The sequence below is a fragment of the Vigna radiata genome, chromosome 2 (assembly GCF_000741045.1).
Source record: "Vigna radiata var. radiata cultivar VC1973A chromosome 2, Vradiata_ver6, whole genome shotgun sequence".
In the NCBI taxonomy this organism is placed as follows: domain Eukaryota; kingdom Viridiplantae; phylum Streptophyta; class Magnoliopsida; order Fabales; family Fabaceae; genus Vigna; species Vigna radiata.
The window spans coordinates 21268577-21286723 of NC_028352.1; the positions used below are offsets into that span (position 1 = coordinate 21268577).

At 32.6% G+C, this 18147-nt stretch overlaps 1 protein-coding gene across 1 annotated transcript; it reads left to right on the forward strand.

Moving 5' to 3' along the window:
- The first annotated feature begins 4819 nt into the window (after positions 1-4819).
- On the forward strand, positions 4820-18127 carry LOC106754685 (protein argonaute 6). The gene is made up of 23 exons (XM_014636744.2): positions 4820-4971; positions 5576-5823; positions 5898-6103; positions 6182-6394; positions 6519-6655; positions 6742-6839; positions 6918-7015; positions 7138-7306; positions 7429-7545; positions 7614-7721; positions 8118-8180; positions 8292-8405; positions 8503-8668; positions 8751-8863; positions 8969-9100; positions 9457-9587; positions 12752-12817; positions 16931-16994; positions 17285-17396; positions 17468-17541; positions 17626-17720; positions 17799-17830; positions 17904-18127. Exons 2-23 carry the CDS (start codon positions 5599-5601, stop codon positions 18047-18049), a joined length of 2679 nt encoding a protein of 892 aa, XP_014492230.1. The 5' UTR covers positions 4820-4971; positions 5576-5598; the 3' UTR covers positions 18050-18127.
- Positions 18128-18147: the final 20 nt, after the last annotated feature.

An 18147-nucleotide genomic window follows, 5' to 3' on the forward strand; every position in this document is an offset into this window, starting at 1 on the left:
ATTCTATTTAAATTATTGAGTATGGTAAAAAAATTCTTTATTAATGATATTTTTATCACTTTTTCGTGATGCAAAAGGATATAACATTTTGGTATAATATTTTTTTGTCACAGTTTTGGTTGGAAATATTCGAAATGGTCTCCATTTTACTTTTTTTGTTCAATGTAGTCCTAAAGAACGTAATTTGTATTCAATTTAGTCTTTTTTATGTAATTTGTGTTCAATTTAGTCCTTTTTACAAATTTCGTGAATCACAAACAAAGATTAAATTGAATACAAATTACGTTCTTTAGGACTACATTGAACAGAAAAAAGACTAAATTGAACACAAATTACGTTTTTTAGGACTAAAGTGAACAGAAAAAACAAATGAAGATCGTTACCAACCAAAATTGGAACTAAAAAATGTATTTTATCCAACATTTTTAAATATTTTCTATAGTTTTAGGTAATTTTATATGAGCTTCACTAATATGTTCATCGAACTTTTTTTTTTATACTTTTATATCTAACAATTATAAAAAGATTAATAAAGATTAATAATTAAAAAAGTTTGAAGTAGAATTTATATTTAGTTGACTATTGTAAATGTTTATTAATAATGTGCATTCACGAGTAAAGATAAAAATAATAAATTTTATCTATGTTAAAGATAATTAATTTAGCAATTTTCAAACGAATTATTGAACTCATCCTGAATATGTTTAAGTCCAAGAATTATCAATCAAATTTTTAGTGTAACACTTAAATATGTTTTGCTATGCATTTTTTTTTCACTCCTTCGGAAATTTATTATTTCTTTTTCTTATTTATATTTGTAAATATGTTATTTTTCTTTTCAGCCCCTATAAATATTTTATTTTAGTCCCAAAAATTTATCATTGCTTTATTTCAATTTCTATAAATATACCACTTTTATTTCACAAATGAAATATTTTTCTATTTATTCACTTTAAATATATAACTTTAATTTTTAGTATTTAATAACGCTCAATTTAGTCTCTTCTATTATGTTTGAATAAATATCGTTAAGATAGTGATGAAATATTATTGTAGAACGTGACTACAATGTGCTGATGTGGATTTATGGTGCAAAACTTTTATTTATGTTTAACATGAATCAAAAAGAGGTATGAAGATTGGAAACCAAAAAATGCCAAGTTCTTTTGACTAAAAAATGTAAAGTTCTTCAACTTTGACCTAAAAACATGCATATTCCACCATCCCAACCCACCACAAACTCGATAGCAACAAATATTGGCTAACTCAAGAGACAAACTCGACAAGCTCAACAAGAGACAAGCTTAGCAAGCTTGACTGTAAACAAGTTTGGTAGGAAACAAGCTTGACAAAAATCAAGTTGGGCAGGAGAAATATGGAGACAAGCTCAGCATAGGCAAGCTCAACAAGCTCAGTAAGAGACAAGCTCAATAGGAGAAATGTAGAGACAAACTAGACAAGATACAAGTTCAACAAGCTCCATAGGAGACAAGTTCGGTAAGAGAAACATTGAGACAAACTTGATAATATACAAGCTTAGCAAGTTCGATAACTTTCTTCACATTACTTTGTCCCACTATCTTTAGAAACCTCTCTACAAGCCTCCTGTAATAACCCATCAATCTCACAAAACTTTTTACCTTAATAGATGTCTTGGGAAACTCTTATTTCAATACAACTTCTACCTTTGTCGGATCCACGAAAATTCCTTAAGATGAAATAAAATGCCCAAGAAAGAGCACTTCGTTCAACCTAAATTCACACTTAAAATACTTGCCATATAACTCATGATCCCTCAGTACACCCAAAGTTATCCTAAAATGTTTTTTGTGCTCCTTATTTTTTTTATTAAATAAGATCCTGACGACTCTTAGAGTAAATAAGAATGTCAGCGATGAAGAAAATGTCAAACTTATCCAAATAAGGACGAAAAAACTTGTTCATGTAGTCCATAAATATCGTCGAACTATTGGTCACTCTAAGCAACATCACCACATACTCATAATGTCCATAACGAGAACTAAATGTTGTCTTTTACATGTCTTTTAGCTTTACCAAACTTTGATGATAACTGAATTTTAGATTACCCTTGGAAAATATTGCAACTCTCCAAAGTTGGTATAATAAATCACCAATCTTTGGCAAAGGGTATTTATTTTTATGGTTAGTTTATTCAATTGTCTACAAACCCACAAACTCGAACTTCCATCCTTCTTCTTTACAATCAACATCGAAGCTCCTCGTAACAAGGCATTAGGTTTAATGAACTTTTATTTCAAAATGTCTTCCATTATATATTTCTTATATTTTGCTAGCTTAGTAAGAGCCATTTGTTATAGAATACTAATATTGAACTCGCTCCTTAAATTAAATCAATAAAGAAATCCACCTTGGTAGCCTAAGTGCTTCTTCCTTGGGAAAATAATTGCATATACCTCCATTACTAGAATCCCCAAAGTTGACCCTACACAATCTTTATGAATTTGGGAATACAACCTTTTGTTGCCCAAACTCTATAAGAACGTGATTAAAAGTCAGTCAATCCATTCTTAGAATCACATGTAGTCCTTGAAGAGACAAATAAATCATATTTACTTTGAACCTGCATCTTGCAACTAAAAATGGACATCCAATACAAACTAAACTAGTTATGACTTGTCTTGATGTTGGTGTTGAAACCATTATTCTACTAAATTAAAATTTTCTACAGTTTAAAAGAAAAAAAAAACTTAATTGATCCTAATCACCATAAAACATATCCTAAACACGCATGTAAGTCTTGATGAACATATACAATCTTCAATTTGTTCAATAGAATAGTTGAATTTATCAAATACACCGCATCTGATAAACTCTACTATTTAACGAGGACAACCATATAATGCAAGGAAGACAATTGTGTAATATAAAATTGGTTTGATATAATAATGGTGTGATACAACATTATATAGCAATATGCAAATAAAAATATAATATTTTTCTCTTTTTGAGTTTATCAAATTGGACACATAGATGAAATAAAGAAGTTCACCAAAACAATCACATGAAAAAGTGTTCCATTGCAGCAATAACAAAAAAAGTTTAGTAAACAAACAAACAACAAAGTGAAATATAATACTAATGAATGCAAGAAAATATGTCTAATTATCAAACTTAAGTTCATTAAGCTCATTGTGAATCCCTTCAATCTCTTCACTCAACTGTTATCAATGTTATTCATAAACACAAAATATATTATAACTAAATTAATTACGTCCAATTGTACAATTTATAAAAATTGGTAAAATTAAGTAAGGAATAACTAAAAATTTAAAATAAAATTGTAAAAACATTAATTATTATAAACTTACATAAACTATTATATTGTGCATAAATATTAAAAAAATAAAATACTATATATTATTTGTTTTCAATTATTAATCATACACAACTTTTCTTAATAGATTTTTATTAAAATTTGTGAATAAAGCTTTAGTTTTTGTCTACTTCCATTAAATTTTATAGGTAAAATAGCTTCTTCTTACCTACATTAGAATAAAAGAATACACAGTTCTGGGTACATTATGTTATTTTTGTGTTAATTATGTTGTTTTGCGCCATTTTCAATCATTATTAGAAACAAATGAACCACATTAATCCTAATGTATGTAAAGTAAAACCAATTCAAATTTAAAACATTAAAAACAAAGTCAAAATTTAAAAAAAATAAATAAGAAACTAAAATGAATCTAAAAAATTATAACAAACAAATATGCAATTCAACCATTAAAAATCTTAGAAAGAAATAAAATGTCTATTTTTTTCAAAACAAAGGAATGAGAAGCAAACATTTAGGTTTTTTTTTTTTTTTTATGTATATGGGTCAATTTATTTTGTTAATTACTTTCCCGTCAGACTTGGATAGAATATAACAGATAGAATGATTGATACATAATAAAGAGATTAGGTGACTCAACTTCACACCGGAACAATTTTTATAATCATTATTGAAAAAAAAAAAAAAATCTAAACCATTGCATCTTATTAAACCAAATTAGGGGTTGTTTAGTGGTAAGAATCAAAATTATTTTCAACAAAGTTTGGACAAACCTGAAAGCTGAATTGATTAAAATTCGGACAATATGATGAGTTAGAAAGGTGATTTGAAGTGTGAAGTCATCATTTTAATTCAATCACAACACACATTACATTTTCCAAATAATAGAATATGCATAAATAACACTAAAGTCATGTTATATTGCGGTTTCAATAAAAAAAAGCAAAACAACCACGACTTTAAGTTCAAATAAAAAATCATTGAAGTTATCAATTTTTGAAAAATAAAATCGCAAAGTATGCATGACTTTGATTAGTACTAATGAATTATAATTCAAGTAAATAACACAAGAAAAATAGTGAATTGTTTGTAATATAAGGTTTATTAGTTTTTTTTTTTTATTTAAGATCATTTTTTAAAATTTTATTCCACTAATTTATAATTTGGTTATACTTTTTAAATTGATGTCATATGTTAGTATTGTAATGCTCTTATTATTAATTTGACAAAGAAAATTCATTAGTTTATTTTAAAAGGTAAAACTAAATAAAAAACGCTTTTAGTAATAACAAAAAAAATTAAATTAAAAACGTCAGAAAAAAATAAATATTCTTTTTGAATGAAACACTATCAAACCTAATACAAAACTATTGTAAAATTAAATAGATTAAATTTTTAGTATTAAATTCCTCTAAATTTTATTATATAGCATTAAAATTAAAAACTTAAAATAAAACAAGGGTGAATTTGGAAGAATAGAGGACTAGAAAGTGTCTCTATGGTTTCCCTCCTCTCTCTCTCTCTCTCTCTCACTTCCACCTTTAAACTAAACAAACACTCATTGGTGCCATTTTCAAATTCTCTATTTCCTTCAAAACCCTATTTTATGTGAAAGGTTCGTCTTCGCTGCATTTGGGTTGATCGCACCAACTTCTGTAAGTTTGTAATGCATGCATTATCTTTGTTTTGTGTATATCACAACTTAATTTTGCAAAATGCTGGTAACATGCATGATGTTATTGTTCTTCTATGGTACGTTTTAGGACACATTCTTAATATTTTTTTTTTCGAAGTTCAGTAATTGGTTATTCACTATAAATGGTTTGTTTCTTGTTTACGTTCATATTGATATGGATTATGATGCCCTAATTTGGATTTTTGAATGAAAATCTATAAAGAAATTTGATAGTGATAAGAAAAGCACACGATGCTCATCAGTCAATACTAAATTTGAGCAATATGTTTTGTCTTTAATTACTTACCCATATTTTAGTGAAATACTTCATCTGCATATGCTACCAGTCAGAGACCAAATAAAGGTGTGTTTGAATTGGTTTTCAACAATGGGTTGCCTTTGAGATCTATCATGTTGTGTTTTCTCATATAGCATTTGACTTACTATCAGTCAGAAAAGTAGAAAGCATATTTCTGATAATTGTACAGCTTGAACACCTCATTGTAGAATCTCTGAAAATTCTTAAATTGTAACGGAGTATATCGGTACTTCAAATTTTAACATGGTCTATTCGTTTTCTTCAGTGTTATTTGTAGCCAAGGAAAGAATGACAGAGGTAGTTCCTCGAACTGAAGAGGCTGCTGAACCACCAGCATCACCTCAGCCATCTCCTGATGTGCCACATAATATGGAAACTGAACAGTTAACTCCTACAAAGTATTCTATTATGAGTAGGAATGGGGTTGGGACCGCAGGAAAACAGATATCTTTACTTGTGAATCTCTTTGAAGTTTCTGTTAATGCTCCGGAAACACTGTTTTTCCAGTATAGTGTATGTTCTGTATTTCTGCCTCAGCAATTTTGTTTTGTCTTATCTTAGACTTTAGCTTATTGAAGCATTTTCAGGTTGCTATTACTTTAGAAGATAAGCGAGCAGTTGAAAGCAAGGTCATTGGGAGAAAAGTGATTAACAGGCTTTACCAAATATACTCTTCTGAACTTGGTGACAAAAGGTTTGCCTATGATGGAGGGAAAACTTTGTACACAGCAGGTCCTCTGCCGCTAAATAAGTATGAGTTCAAAGTTCTTTTGGAGGAATCATTTAGAAAACGGTATGCCTTTCATATGACTATTTTGTTTATTTGTGCCGTGTTTTTTTTCCCTTTAAGCTTATACTGTTCTAACTCTAGCCGTAGTGCTGGTGCTGATGGAAGCCTTTGTGAGGAAAGTAAAAGGTCCAAACATTCTTTTCAGCTAAAGACATTCATGGTGGAGATAAGTTTTGCAGCCAAAATACCCATGCAGTCCATTGCTGTTGCTCTCGAAGGGGTTGACTCAGATGCCAATTCTGAAGATGCGTTGAGGGTGCTTGATACTGTACTGAGGCAGCGTGCAGCTGATTGGTACCTATACATCTTCTAAAGATAAAATTCAAAGAAATATCTTTATGTTTTTTGGACTGGAATTTAAATTTAATCATAACCTCTTTGGTCTAACTTAGTTGAACCATTTTTTTTGAATGTGAAGTGGGTGTCTTTTGGTAAGGCAGTCCTTTTTTCACGATGACCCAAGAAATTTCACTGATGTTGGGGCTGGTGTAACAGCAGTCTCGGGTTTTCATTCCAGTTTTCGTTCTACACCGCGAGGGTTGTCTCTAAATATGGGTAGAAGTGTTTTCATACTTTTCTTGGAATCTTATCTTCGTAAAAATGTATTATTTTCAATCTTAACACTTTATTTTTTTTTCTAGACGTGTCAACAACTGTGATCATAAAACCTGGTCCTGTAATTGATTTTCTGTTATCAAATCAGCAAGTGAGGGAACCCCGTTATATTGACTGGGAAAAGGTGACAAACTTGTCCATATAGTTCATGAATAAAAATTAGTAGTTACCTGATATTTTTTTAATTCTTGATAATTTGTAGGCCAAAAAGGTGCTTAAAAATTTAAGGGTACAAGCAACTCATCGAAACCTGGAATTTAAAATTTCTGGCTTGAGTGAGAAACCATGCAATCAGCAACTGTAAGTTCTTGCCTTTAGAAAGTCAAGTTTCTAGTATATTTACATGAAATAAGAAAAAAAGGGAAACAAAATCTTAGGGTTCTCTTGACCACAACAAAGCTTGAGTCTGATATCTTTTGCAGTTTTAGCATGAAGGTTAAAAATGATGACGGCAGTAATGAAGGACAGACGGTGGAGATTACTGTATATGAATATTTTGTCAAACATTGTGGCATTGATCTGCCCTCATCTTATTATTTTCCATGTCTTGATGTTGGAAAACCAAATCGGCCCAACTATCTTCCTTTGGAGGTTATTTGATTTTTTAAAGAGGCTAAACCTTATTTTTATTTTTTCTTCAACAGCCTATCCCTTTGGACCAATTATATCTGTCTGATGTTTTCTTCTCTTTTTCTTTACTTTTGGTGGAGTAGCTATGTTCACTTGTGTCCCTCCAACGGTATACAAAGGCACTCTTACCAATGCAAAGAGCATCTTTAGTTGAGAAATCACGCCAAAAGCCTCAAGATAGAATCAAAATTCTGAAAAATGTAAACATATATTTATTGATACGTTGTTCCATTTTATCATTAATATGTAAGCTCATTAAAATATATAGGCTGTAGGAAACTATTGCTATGATGATGATCCTGTTCTTGCTGCATGTGGCATTTCTGTTGATAAACAATTGGCTCTTGTTGAAGGTCGTGTCCTTGAGGCACCACAGGTACACAGTTATTCAATATTTCACATTTTTTTGTGCACATGATATATAAGTTGAGGAGAGAGATGAAAGGGAAATTGGCATAAAAAAGGTGGTTTTCTTATAGATATCCATTTGTAGTTAATTTGGTGTCTGCTAGTGAGGTAGTCAGTTAGTTTAAGAAATAAGGCATGTTGCCTTTAAATAAGAGGGATTGAGAGGGGGTATCTAGCCTTTTGGTGAAATATAATTGTATTTGGAACAGACCTGGATATCTTGAATATTCAATGTTCTTTGTACAGATACACTCAATCAATAAAGAAATCCTATTTTCTTTCATTTGTTTCTCCATTTTCTGTCATTTCCTTCAATTATTTGAGAACTAAACACACACATTGATACGATTCTATTTGAGAACAGTTAAAGGTTGGCCAGAATGATGTTTGCATCCCATGTAATGGAAGGTGGAATTTTAATAAGAAGGTATTCTGTTATTCTTTCACATGCTGAAAAGTGTTAAAGGCTTCCTTCTTTTAGAGTTGTCTAAAATATGGACTAATTCAGAAAAGATGATGCAATATTTCCTTTTCATAGACACTTCTACAACCATCGCATATTGATTATTGGGCTGTTGTCAACTTTTCTGCAAGATGTGATACTAGTTACTTATCAAGGGAGCTGATCAGATGTGGAATGAGCAAGGGCATTGTATGTCTCTGGGCATTCTAATATCTATGCTATATTTATTTGTTCTCCTGTTTTTAGTTTGATTAGTAATTTCAAATGTACTTAAATATTTGTGCAGAACATTGAACGGCCACATTCTTTGATAGAGGAGGAACCACAGTTGAGAAGATCTAACCCTGTTGCAAGGGTTGAAAGAATGTTTGACCTGCTGAAATCAAAACTAAATAGAGAACCAAAGTTGATTCTTTGTGTCTTACCAGAGAGGAAAAATTGTGATATATATGGTACATTTTTAGGCAAATGTTTCTTGGGTTTCCTTTACATGAAATATTTTGTATTCATGTTATGATCATTTATCAACTTTAGGGCCTTGGAAAAAGAAGTGTCTGAGTGAAGTCGGTGTTGTCACACAGTGCATTTCCCCTATCAAGATCACTGATCAATACCTTAATAACATACTTCTCAAAATCAATTCTAAGGTAACTGAGTACTTTATGACTGATATCAGTACAAACACAACTCAATTTATTTTAACTCCATAACTTCATGTACAGTTTAACTAATTTTTTATGACTTCAATACAGCTTGGAGGAATAAATTCTCTGTTGGCAATGGAGCATTCTGGCCATCTTCCCTTAATTAAAGACACCCCAACAATGATTTTGGGGATGGATGTCTCTCACAGAGGTCAATTAGATATTCCATCAGTTGCAGCTGTAAGTCTAGTTTGGTTTTCTGTTTTCCCGTATCTTCATTGTTTTTGTTAGAATAATTACATCTATGTATCATCATTAGGCCTACTTAGGGTGTAGTGTGCTAGCTTTTGTGAGTAGTATCTATAGTAGTACCTAGTTCTGCACCTAGGTGTTTAGGGAAGTTCCTTAATCTTTTATGTACTCTTGTATCAGTTCAGTATTATAAATAGAAGATTGTGAAAGGGATCAACTAACCCCTCTAGAAAAATATATTTTCTGTTTTAATCTAAAGTGTTTTAAAAAGCTTCTTGTACCTTTCTATTTGCATTTTGTTATCTCTGCCGCATATTAATCTGGTGCATATTGTTGAATTGTAGGTTGTTGGATCTCGATGTTGGCCATTGATTTCAAGGTATAGAGCGTCTGTGAGATTGCAGGCATCTAAGGTAGAGATGATTGATGCTCTATACAAGCCATTGGAAAATGGGGGTGACGATGGTATTATCAGGTTAGAGTAAAATTGTATATTGAGCTACTGTTTTGAATTTCATAACGAAGATCTACAAAATACCCTGAATTCCATCTCATTTTGAAGTAACCTGATAGGATCCTAAGTATTAATTTTGTAAAAGAAAATGGTCATGGGGTAGTTTTAGGAAAAAAAATTAAGTGATACTGGTATAAAATAGTTTAGTGATTATGTTTTAGAGATTTTCAAAGAAGTTGAAGTTAGTTAGTTCCTTTTTTCCTAGAATTAGAATTCTTTTTAAAAAAAGAATCAATTGATTTTATGAAAAGCTGTTTCAAAATAGCTTCTGATTATGGACAGTATGTTTAAGATTAAAAAAGAAGTGGTAAAACAATAATTTAGTGATTATTTTTTAGAGATCTTAGAAAAAACAAAATATAATCTGTTTGTTTTTACAATAAGAAAAACACTTTTTTTAAGTAATTAATCTTATGAGAAATTGTTTTGAATAGCTTCCTTCTGATTGTTTTCAGATTCTAATTATTTTTAAAATCTGTAATGGACATTAATTTTTTTTAACCATGCGATTCTTATTACAATATGATTCAAAAAAATTTGAAGGAGAAAGAAAGGTTTTTTTAATGCTGAAATATTCAGTAAAGTTAATATTTAGACACTATGACAAAGTGCTTTGCAAGCTAAGGTTACTGTGTTGACTTAGCACTGATGTGACAGTTAACAAAACAGTTGTAACAAATTGAAATATTGTTTGTAACTGAGTGAGATACAGCTACTGATATTAGGATCACCTACTAAGAGGCTATTGTACTGGTGTGGACTAACACTAAATGACATATACTAACATTCTTCCACCTCAAACAGAGGATGATCATAGCCAAGACCTTGAGTTTGTCTCTTAATTAACAACCAAGCCTTGGTAAGAATATCAACACATTCAGTCGCATGTAGGCACATGAGTGACTAGTAAGGAAGGATTTGGAAACTTCTTTCGAACAGAAAAGGATGTACAAAACAGCATGTTGACTCAAATTCTCATAGTAAATTATTGGGAAGGAATAATTGACATTTAGTTCTTGAAGCAAAGGTTTGGATCTAGAGATGAACTTAGTCTTGATGTCTCTAGATATAATTTTCTCTAGAATGAAATGACGATGAATTATAACGTGCGTGGTTCTTTCATGAAAGACAAGATTAAACTAATATGAAGAGTTGATTGTTACATATAAGTGTCATTTGAGTGAACAAACCACAAATATTTAAAAAATTATATTTTATAAATTTTTAAAATAATATTTAAATAAAATTACAAAAAAATATATAAAATATAATATAAACTAAATTAAATATATATTAAAATTTAATTTTAATTAAATTTAACTTGATATAATATAAATTAATTTTAATTTTAATTAAATTTAACTTAATAACATACTTGTGGGTACAATACTCACACTCGACCGTTTATAAGCGGATATTAAAATATCCGCTACCTGCTATCTACGGGTAATAAATACCTATGGATACCAACTATCCATTGTAGATTTTATGTGTAGATACCAATTGGCACGTGTATTTTTCCATCCTTAATTTTGCCACAACACTTTGCTTCTTGCTTTTTCAAGAGATCAAGTTACTATCAATGGAGACACAATACTTGAAAGTAAATCTTCTATTAGAAGGAGATCTTGCCCAATCAACATCTGAATAGCAAACAACTTTTGTATGGTTATTGGAATGATATAACAAACCTTTTCAAGGAGATCCTTTAATATATTGGCTCACCACATTGACTACAAAGAAAATATCATGACGAGTAACTGTGACATAATTTAATTTCCTAATCAATCTTCTATATTGTTCAAGATCTGAAATAGGTTCCTCCTGATTTGGTAGGAGTTTGGTATTAGGATCCTTGAGTGTGTCAACAAGTTTTGAATTCATCAATCCAATTTTCTCCAAAATATCCAATGCATACTTCCTTTGAGATATAACAATACCATCATTGGATTGTGCTACCTCAATACCCAAGAAATATCTAAGTTTGCCAACATTTTTGGGCTAAAAATGGTAGCAAAGATGTTGTTTCATTTGAGAGATGCCATGGTGGTCACTGTCTGTAAGAACAATGTCTTCAATATATACTATCAAATAGACATATCCAACACTTGAGTGACGGTAAAGACTGAATGATTTGCTTCACTCCAAGTCTTATCAAATTGTTGAATAACGTTGCTAAATTTTCCAAACCAGGTCCTAGGAGTCTGTTTAAGGCCATATAAAGATTTGTGAAGATGACATACTAATTTAGAAGACTCCCTAGAGTAACAAATCCTAGAGGTTGTCCCATAAAAATTTCTTCTTACAAATTTCCATTGAGGAAAGCATATTTGACATTCAGTTGATAAATAGGCCATTGTTGAAGAGCAACCATGGCTAGAAATAAAAAAAACAGAAGCCATCTTTGTCATTGGAGAAAAAATATCACCATAATTCAAGTCAAAATTTTGTGTGTGTTGGCCACAAGTCGAGTTTTGAGGCTATCAATAGTTCCATCATGACCAATTTTGATAGCAAAAATTCACATGCATCAGTAGTCATGTATTTGAGGATATATTTTAGAATGTAGAAAATGACTTAGAGCGTAGAGCTTCTATTGAGCTGGTTGAAGTTTGTTAACATAGTGGAATGATTCTTGGGGATGTTAGAGGAATTTAGCTAATTGTGTGATAAAAAGCGCAGTCGTCTATGTATCCAATGTTATTTAGACGTATGCTTCTAGCACCTCCATAATTTCTTCCGACACCTCCTACTAAAATGGAATAACAAAAAGGATATTTTAAAATTCTTACATTTTCTGAAAACATAATTTGGAATTTATTAGAAAAACGTATGATTACACATTCTAGAATTATTGAGATAAAGTATATTTCAGAATAAAGATTCCAGAATGCATAACCAAAATTTAGAAATAAGAACTTTTGGGATGATGCTTTCTGGAAGGTAAGAGGTGTGGAAAGAAATTATGGAGGTGGAAGAAGAAATTGTCCTAATGTAACAATTATAACTTATATATGTTGTTTATGCTTCATGATTTTTTGTACAAGATGTAGTGTGGTCACATTGTTATATTTATCATGGCTCGCACATCAAACTGTTGTAATGATTAAAATATTTTCTTACAGGGAATTGCTGCTAGATTTCTATGATTCAAGTAACAGCCGCAAGCCAACTCAATTTATTGTCTTCAGGTGTCATTTTATCACTATTTTATTTTGTTAAAGATATTATATTTAGTTTATATTGTGTTTATGTTAATTAGGGAAATATAGTTCCTATATGTTTATTAGGGAAACATTGTTCTTATTTTATTCTTACATATTCATTTGTATTGGGACTTAGCCCATATTTCTTCTATTATAAATAGAGAACCTTATGTTTGTATTTAACACAAGGGATTAATTCCAATATATAATTTTCACTATCAGAGCAGGTTTTCTGATCCTTTTCTACTTTGTCTTTGTTGTCGCCGGTGGCGGTGGCCACCGGCGGCTCCCCCCTAAAAGTTTCTTTTTCAACCTGTGCCTTTATACTTCAATGGGCAATCTCTGGTTTCTGTCTCGCATCTGTTCGGTGTTGCTGTCCGCCACTGTCCGTTGCCGCTCGTCACCATCCGGCCGTTGTCTCTGACCACCGTCTTCGGCAACCGTCTCCGGCCGTCGTCTCCAGCCACCGTCTCCGGCACTGCCGCCGACACCTTCTTCGGCCACCGTCTCCGGCCACCGTCTCCGACCAACGTCTCCGGCCACCGTCTCCGACCACTGTCTCCGGCCACCGTCGTCGGCCACCTTCTGCGGCCACCGTCTTCGGCCACCGTCTTCGACCACCGTCTCCCGTCGTCGTCTCCGCCACTTGTGCCACCGATGCACCAACACCTCGTCCTACCTCTACTGCTTCCGCTATCTTCTCTATTCTGAAAGGTCTTCAAGGACAGTCAGTGGTTAACACCAAGAAATTTCAACACTAAAATTATGGGTTGAAACAATTTCACCAACCCTTTGTCAAATCTGTCAGATTTGTTTTTGGGTGCTTTGATGAATAAGAGCTCATTATGATCTTCCACTTTCACGGTCTGTCATCGGCACGCCGTCATTTTCGCCGTTCGTCGTGAGGGGGAGTACGTTTCCAGCCAGGTTTTAGACTTTCAGACTCCACTAGTCAATGGTGGCAGTCCTTGCAGTTTTGTCGCTACAGGCCCCATTAGTCAGTGATGGCAGTCCCTGTATACAGGCTCCATCAATCAGTGATGGCAGTCCATGTAGTTTTGTCGCTTTTAGCCACTACAGGCCCCAGGCAGTCCCTGTAGTTTTGTCGCTTTTAACCACTACAGGCCCAATCAGTCAGTGATGGCAGTTCCTGTAGTTTTGATGCAAGCCCCATCCTTACTTGATGGCAATCTAGTCCCTGGAGTTTGTCATTGTTCTCCTTTGTCAAAGTTATCCCACTTGAAGTTTCACGGTGTTATTTGATGTTTCGCAGTTGTCCACTACTGTCCATAAATTGCTAGTAGTTGTTCGTCGACATGTTATTGCGCATCTGTTTGTCGCACACTCTTGAAGACAGATCATATATTTCAAATTGAGTTTATTTATTCCAAGATTGGTTCATACAATCGGTATGCTCTAGCTTGAGGGGGAGTGTTAAAGATATTATATTTATGTTAATTAGGGAAATATAGTCCCTGTTTATTAGGGAAACATTGTTCTTATTTTATTTTATTTTATTCTTACATATTCATTTGTATTTGGGCTTAGTCCATATTTCTTCTATTATAAATAGAGAACCCTATGTGTGTATTTAACACAAGGGATTAATTCCAATATATAATTTTCACTATATTTAACATATTTGATCTATAATCCAGTCAGATTTCTTTTGGATAACTTGTTTTTAGGTCAAATGTTATTATAAATTAGAATATACCGATGTTAAATATTATAGAATATAAAAATCATTAACCAATTGAGTCTATTAGCATTGTTGAGTTTATTATGAGATATTTTTGGATAATTATTCTCATTTTAGTATCTTGTCATTCTACTATTTGGTTATGTATCCCTACCATTTGTATGGGATTGCATTGTTCAGATATGTCATTTGATTTTTTCTTTCCATCTTTTCTCTAAAGTTAATCCTTGGAGGAAATAAGACCAGTTCCTAGGTACAATTGTTTTTAAGACTACTTATTTCATCAATCATTGCTTGTCTCCACTTGAGATGGGATAATGTATCACCTAAAGTGTTGGGAAATGGTCAAAGAAGAAAGGTAGGTATAGTACATAGAGAATGACAATGATAACCTAATGTAACATAATGACGAGACGGGTTAGGACTAGGTCAAATACCTTTTATGGATCAATGGACCACTGAAGGTCGAGGGGTATGTTTGAATTGATAAATAGTCAAACCATGGAAGAACCTAGCATGGATCTACTATATCTTCATTGATTGAATCAGTGATTAGTGTAGTTCGTGGTTGATGCTGATGTGTCTAAAGAAGTTGCTCTGTTTGTGGTCCTACTTGTGGAACATCTTGGTGTATCAAAGAGTCAGCTTGAGGCAGAGGGAATGGGAATAAGAGAATGTGTACTTATTTGGGAAGTGGAATGTGTAGTAGAGGACTCAAAGTAAGGGATGGTCTCAAAAAAAAGGAGAGAAATACAACGATAATCTTTTTGTGATCAATTGTGACCTAGGAATACGCACCTGATTCTAAGAGCTTAGTTGTGAACAAAGTTGACCCAGATATTTGCAGGGAATAGGATGAAAAAGGATAGACAAAACAATTGAGGGCATCCTATTAAAAGAATAATAAGTTCTAAGACAACATGCTCCGAAAAGTATGTGGGTACATGATTATTGAGAAAGAAGGACCAAAATGTGTGATGGAGAATTTCCTTAGACGCCATATGTTCCTAAAATTGTTTTAGTACAAGATCTTGCATGCATTAAGGTGATGATAGGATACATGGGAAAGGACCTAATGGGTTAGACTAGAAGGGGAGGAAGTCTATAAATAAGACCCGGTTTACTAATTAGGTTCAATAATTAGGAACCTATAAGGTGATTTACTAAAGAAATTTCTTTTTTTCCTGAAGTGTAAAATCTTTCAAAAATGGAAAACAAGTTAGACATGTTTTCATTGAATATAATCATGTACATTGTAAAAAATCATCAATGAATGTTAAAGAGTGCTTAAAACTATAATAAGACACAATACGAGAAGGACTCATGAATTAAGTCGAATGGGGAGGCCACTCTTTTATTGACTCTATCAGGAAACGAATGTCAAGTAAGTTTTCCCAACTAACTGATAGGCTATTAAGAGTCTATGAAAGGAGAAAAAGGAATTTATGAAGTAGTTAGGAGGTTAGGAGGGTGCTATTGTGTTGTAACTGTTAATAGCTCAGTTAACAGTTGGTTAGTGGTAGGGGAACCTTTATAAGAAGGCTGGGGAACTCTTGTATGGGATTAGCTTGGTTAATTCTTTTGTATAGACAAGACCTCTGTATCCTGTGGAGGGAGAGTGCTCCCTTGTGAGTGTTGTTGGTGTACATTGTATTCTTGTTTATAGAAGGAATATACATACGTTTTCTTTCTTCTGTGTGAGTGTGTGCTGTGAGGAGAGTTCGTTTGATTTCTTGACTAAAGAAATCTATCACTAACACAACTCCCAATGTAAACTAGACAACTTGGACTCAGTAGGATGACTGATTTCTGAGTCTCTTCATTGAGTATTGTTAGAATAATTACATCTATTTATCATCATTAAGCCTACTTAGGGTGTAGTATGAAAGTTGGCACGAGTCAGCCATAGGTTTTAGTTTAGTACCAGGATAAGTCACTAGAGGAAGCTACACAGCAAGACATTTCTATTGTTAGTAACCAATTTTTTGATTTCAACATTGATGACAAGATTGCTCTAACTATTTTTGTCTGGTAGCAGAAAAGAAAAACTGAGTTTCCTAGGATTAGGAACTCTGATACCAAGTTGAAAGGGTACAATGATTTTATTAATTTCTGTCAAATTATTGATCGTCCCTAAAACAGGAAATCTGTGGAATAAGGAAATACAGTACAACATCAACTTGAATCTTAAACTATTTCCCAAGATATTTTATTATTTGCAACGCAAATCAGTCAGTTGTTTGAAATCAACGACAAATTTATTTAGTGTCTAATTTTAGGAAACTAATATTGAACAAATTATATCTAAAATTAGTACAAATTCTATCAGTATTTGACGAGTGGTCTCAATTTCCTTTATCACTTGTTAAAAATCTGAACTGTGTTTTCATGTGCAGGGATGGAGTAAGTGAATCACAATTTCAACAAGTCTTGACTGTCGAGCTTGACCAGATAATAAAGGTTACAGCTTAACTCTTTCTTTGTTCAGTTTGATAATCTGTTTGATTGCTGGAAGAATCTTACGTAGACATTGTTCTGAGTGCGTGCTTAGATTACACATTTTTCTCTTTAAAGAAAATGGGGAAAAGTTAATATTTTCTACAGCACCTCTTGCTTTTTTGTTCACAACTTGAGTAAATTCTGGGAAAAAAAATTAAGAAAAGCTACTTAAAACATGCAACCAATCAAACGATGCACCTTTGTTGATGTTTTCCTAGTTCTAGGATCACGAGAAAGTGTTGTAATTTCAGGCCTATCAACGTCTGGGTGAGGATGATGTTCCCAAGTTCACCGTGATAGTGGCACAGAAAAATCATCATACTAGGCTGTTTCAGACTAAAAGTCCGGAAAATATTCCTCCAGGTGTGCTACTTGTTTTGTTTACTTGCATACAGGTAACTCAGAATCATTGTAATATAAATTTTCCTCTTTAGGGACTGTTGTGGACACAGCAATCACGCATCCAAGAAATTATGATTTTTACATGTGTGCTCATGCGGGGATGATGGTAAGTGGCTTCCACTTTTTATTCCCTCTATACTTATTTGGTTTTGATTGCGATTTGTTTTTTGTTTCCTCACCATATAAACAGGGAACATCTAGGCCTGTACATTATCATGTGCTACTTGATGAGATTGGTTTCTCAGCAGATGGCTTACAAAATTTGATCAATTCGCTGTCCTATGTGTATGCATTCTTTCCTTTTGTTTATGTGTTAACTCTTAATTATACTACTTAGTTCGTTTGTTTGTATACTTATTTCAGGAACCAAAGAAGCACGATTGCAACCTCAGTTGGTAATTTCATCAGAATAGTGTTTTTCTTCAGAAAAGTGTTAATACTAATTTATCCTCATTTTTTATTCTTCAGTGGCACCCATATGCTATGCTCATCATGCTGCAGCTCAGATTGGACAATTTTTGGATGTTAATGATTTATCAGAAACGGGCTTAAGTTCTACTGCAGAGCTTCCAAGATTGCATAAGAATATCAGGAGTTCTATGTTCTTCTGTTGATATGTAGCGTCAATGTACATTTGCTATACCTCTACACATTTGATGCTAGCAATGAAATAGTTATTTCTGCTTCCTTTTTCTTAAAATTGTGATTTTAA

Bases quoted from the DNA above. Each gene is read 5' to 3' on its own strand.
- LOC106754685 (XM_014636744.2), top strand. From the start codon at position 5,599: ATGACAGAGGTAGTTCCTCGAACTGAAGAGGCTGCTGAACCACCAGCA. The intron at 8,406-8,502 runs GTATGTCTCTGG...ATATTTGTGCAG, and splicing joins GTGGAATGAGCAAGGGCATT to AACATTGAACGGCCACATTC. The intron at 17,721-17,798 runs GTATGCATTCTT...TACTTATTTCAG, and splicing joins ATCAATTCGCTGTCCTATGT to GAACCAAAGAAGCACGATTG.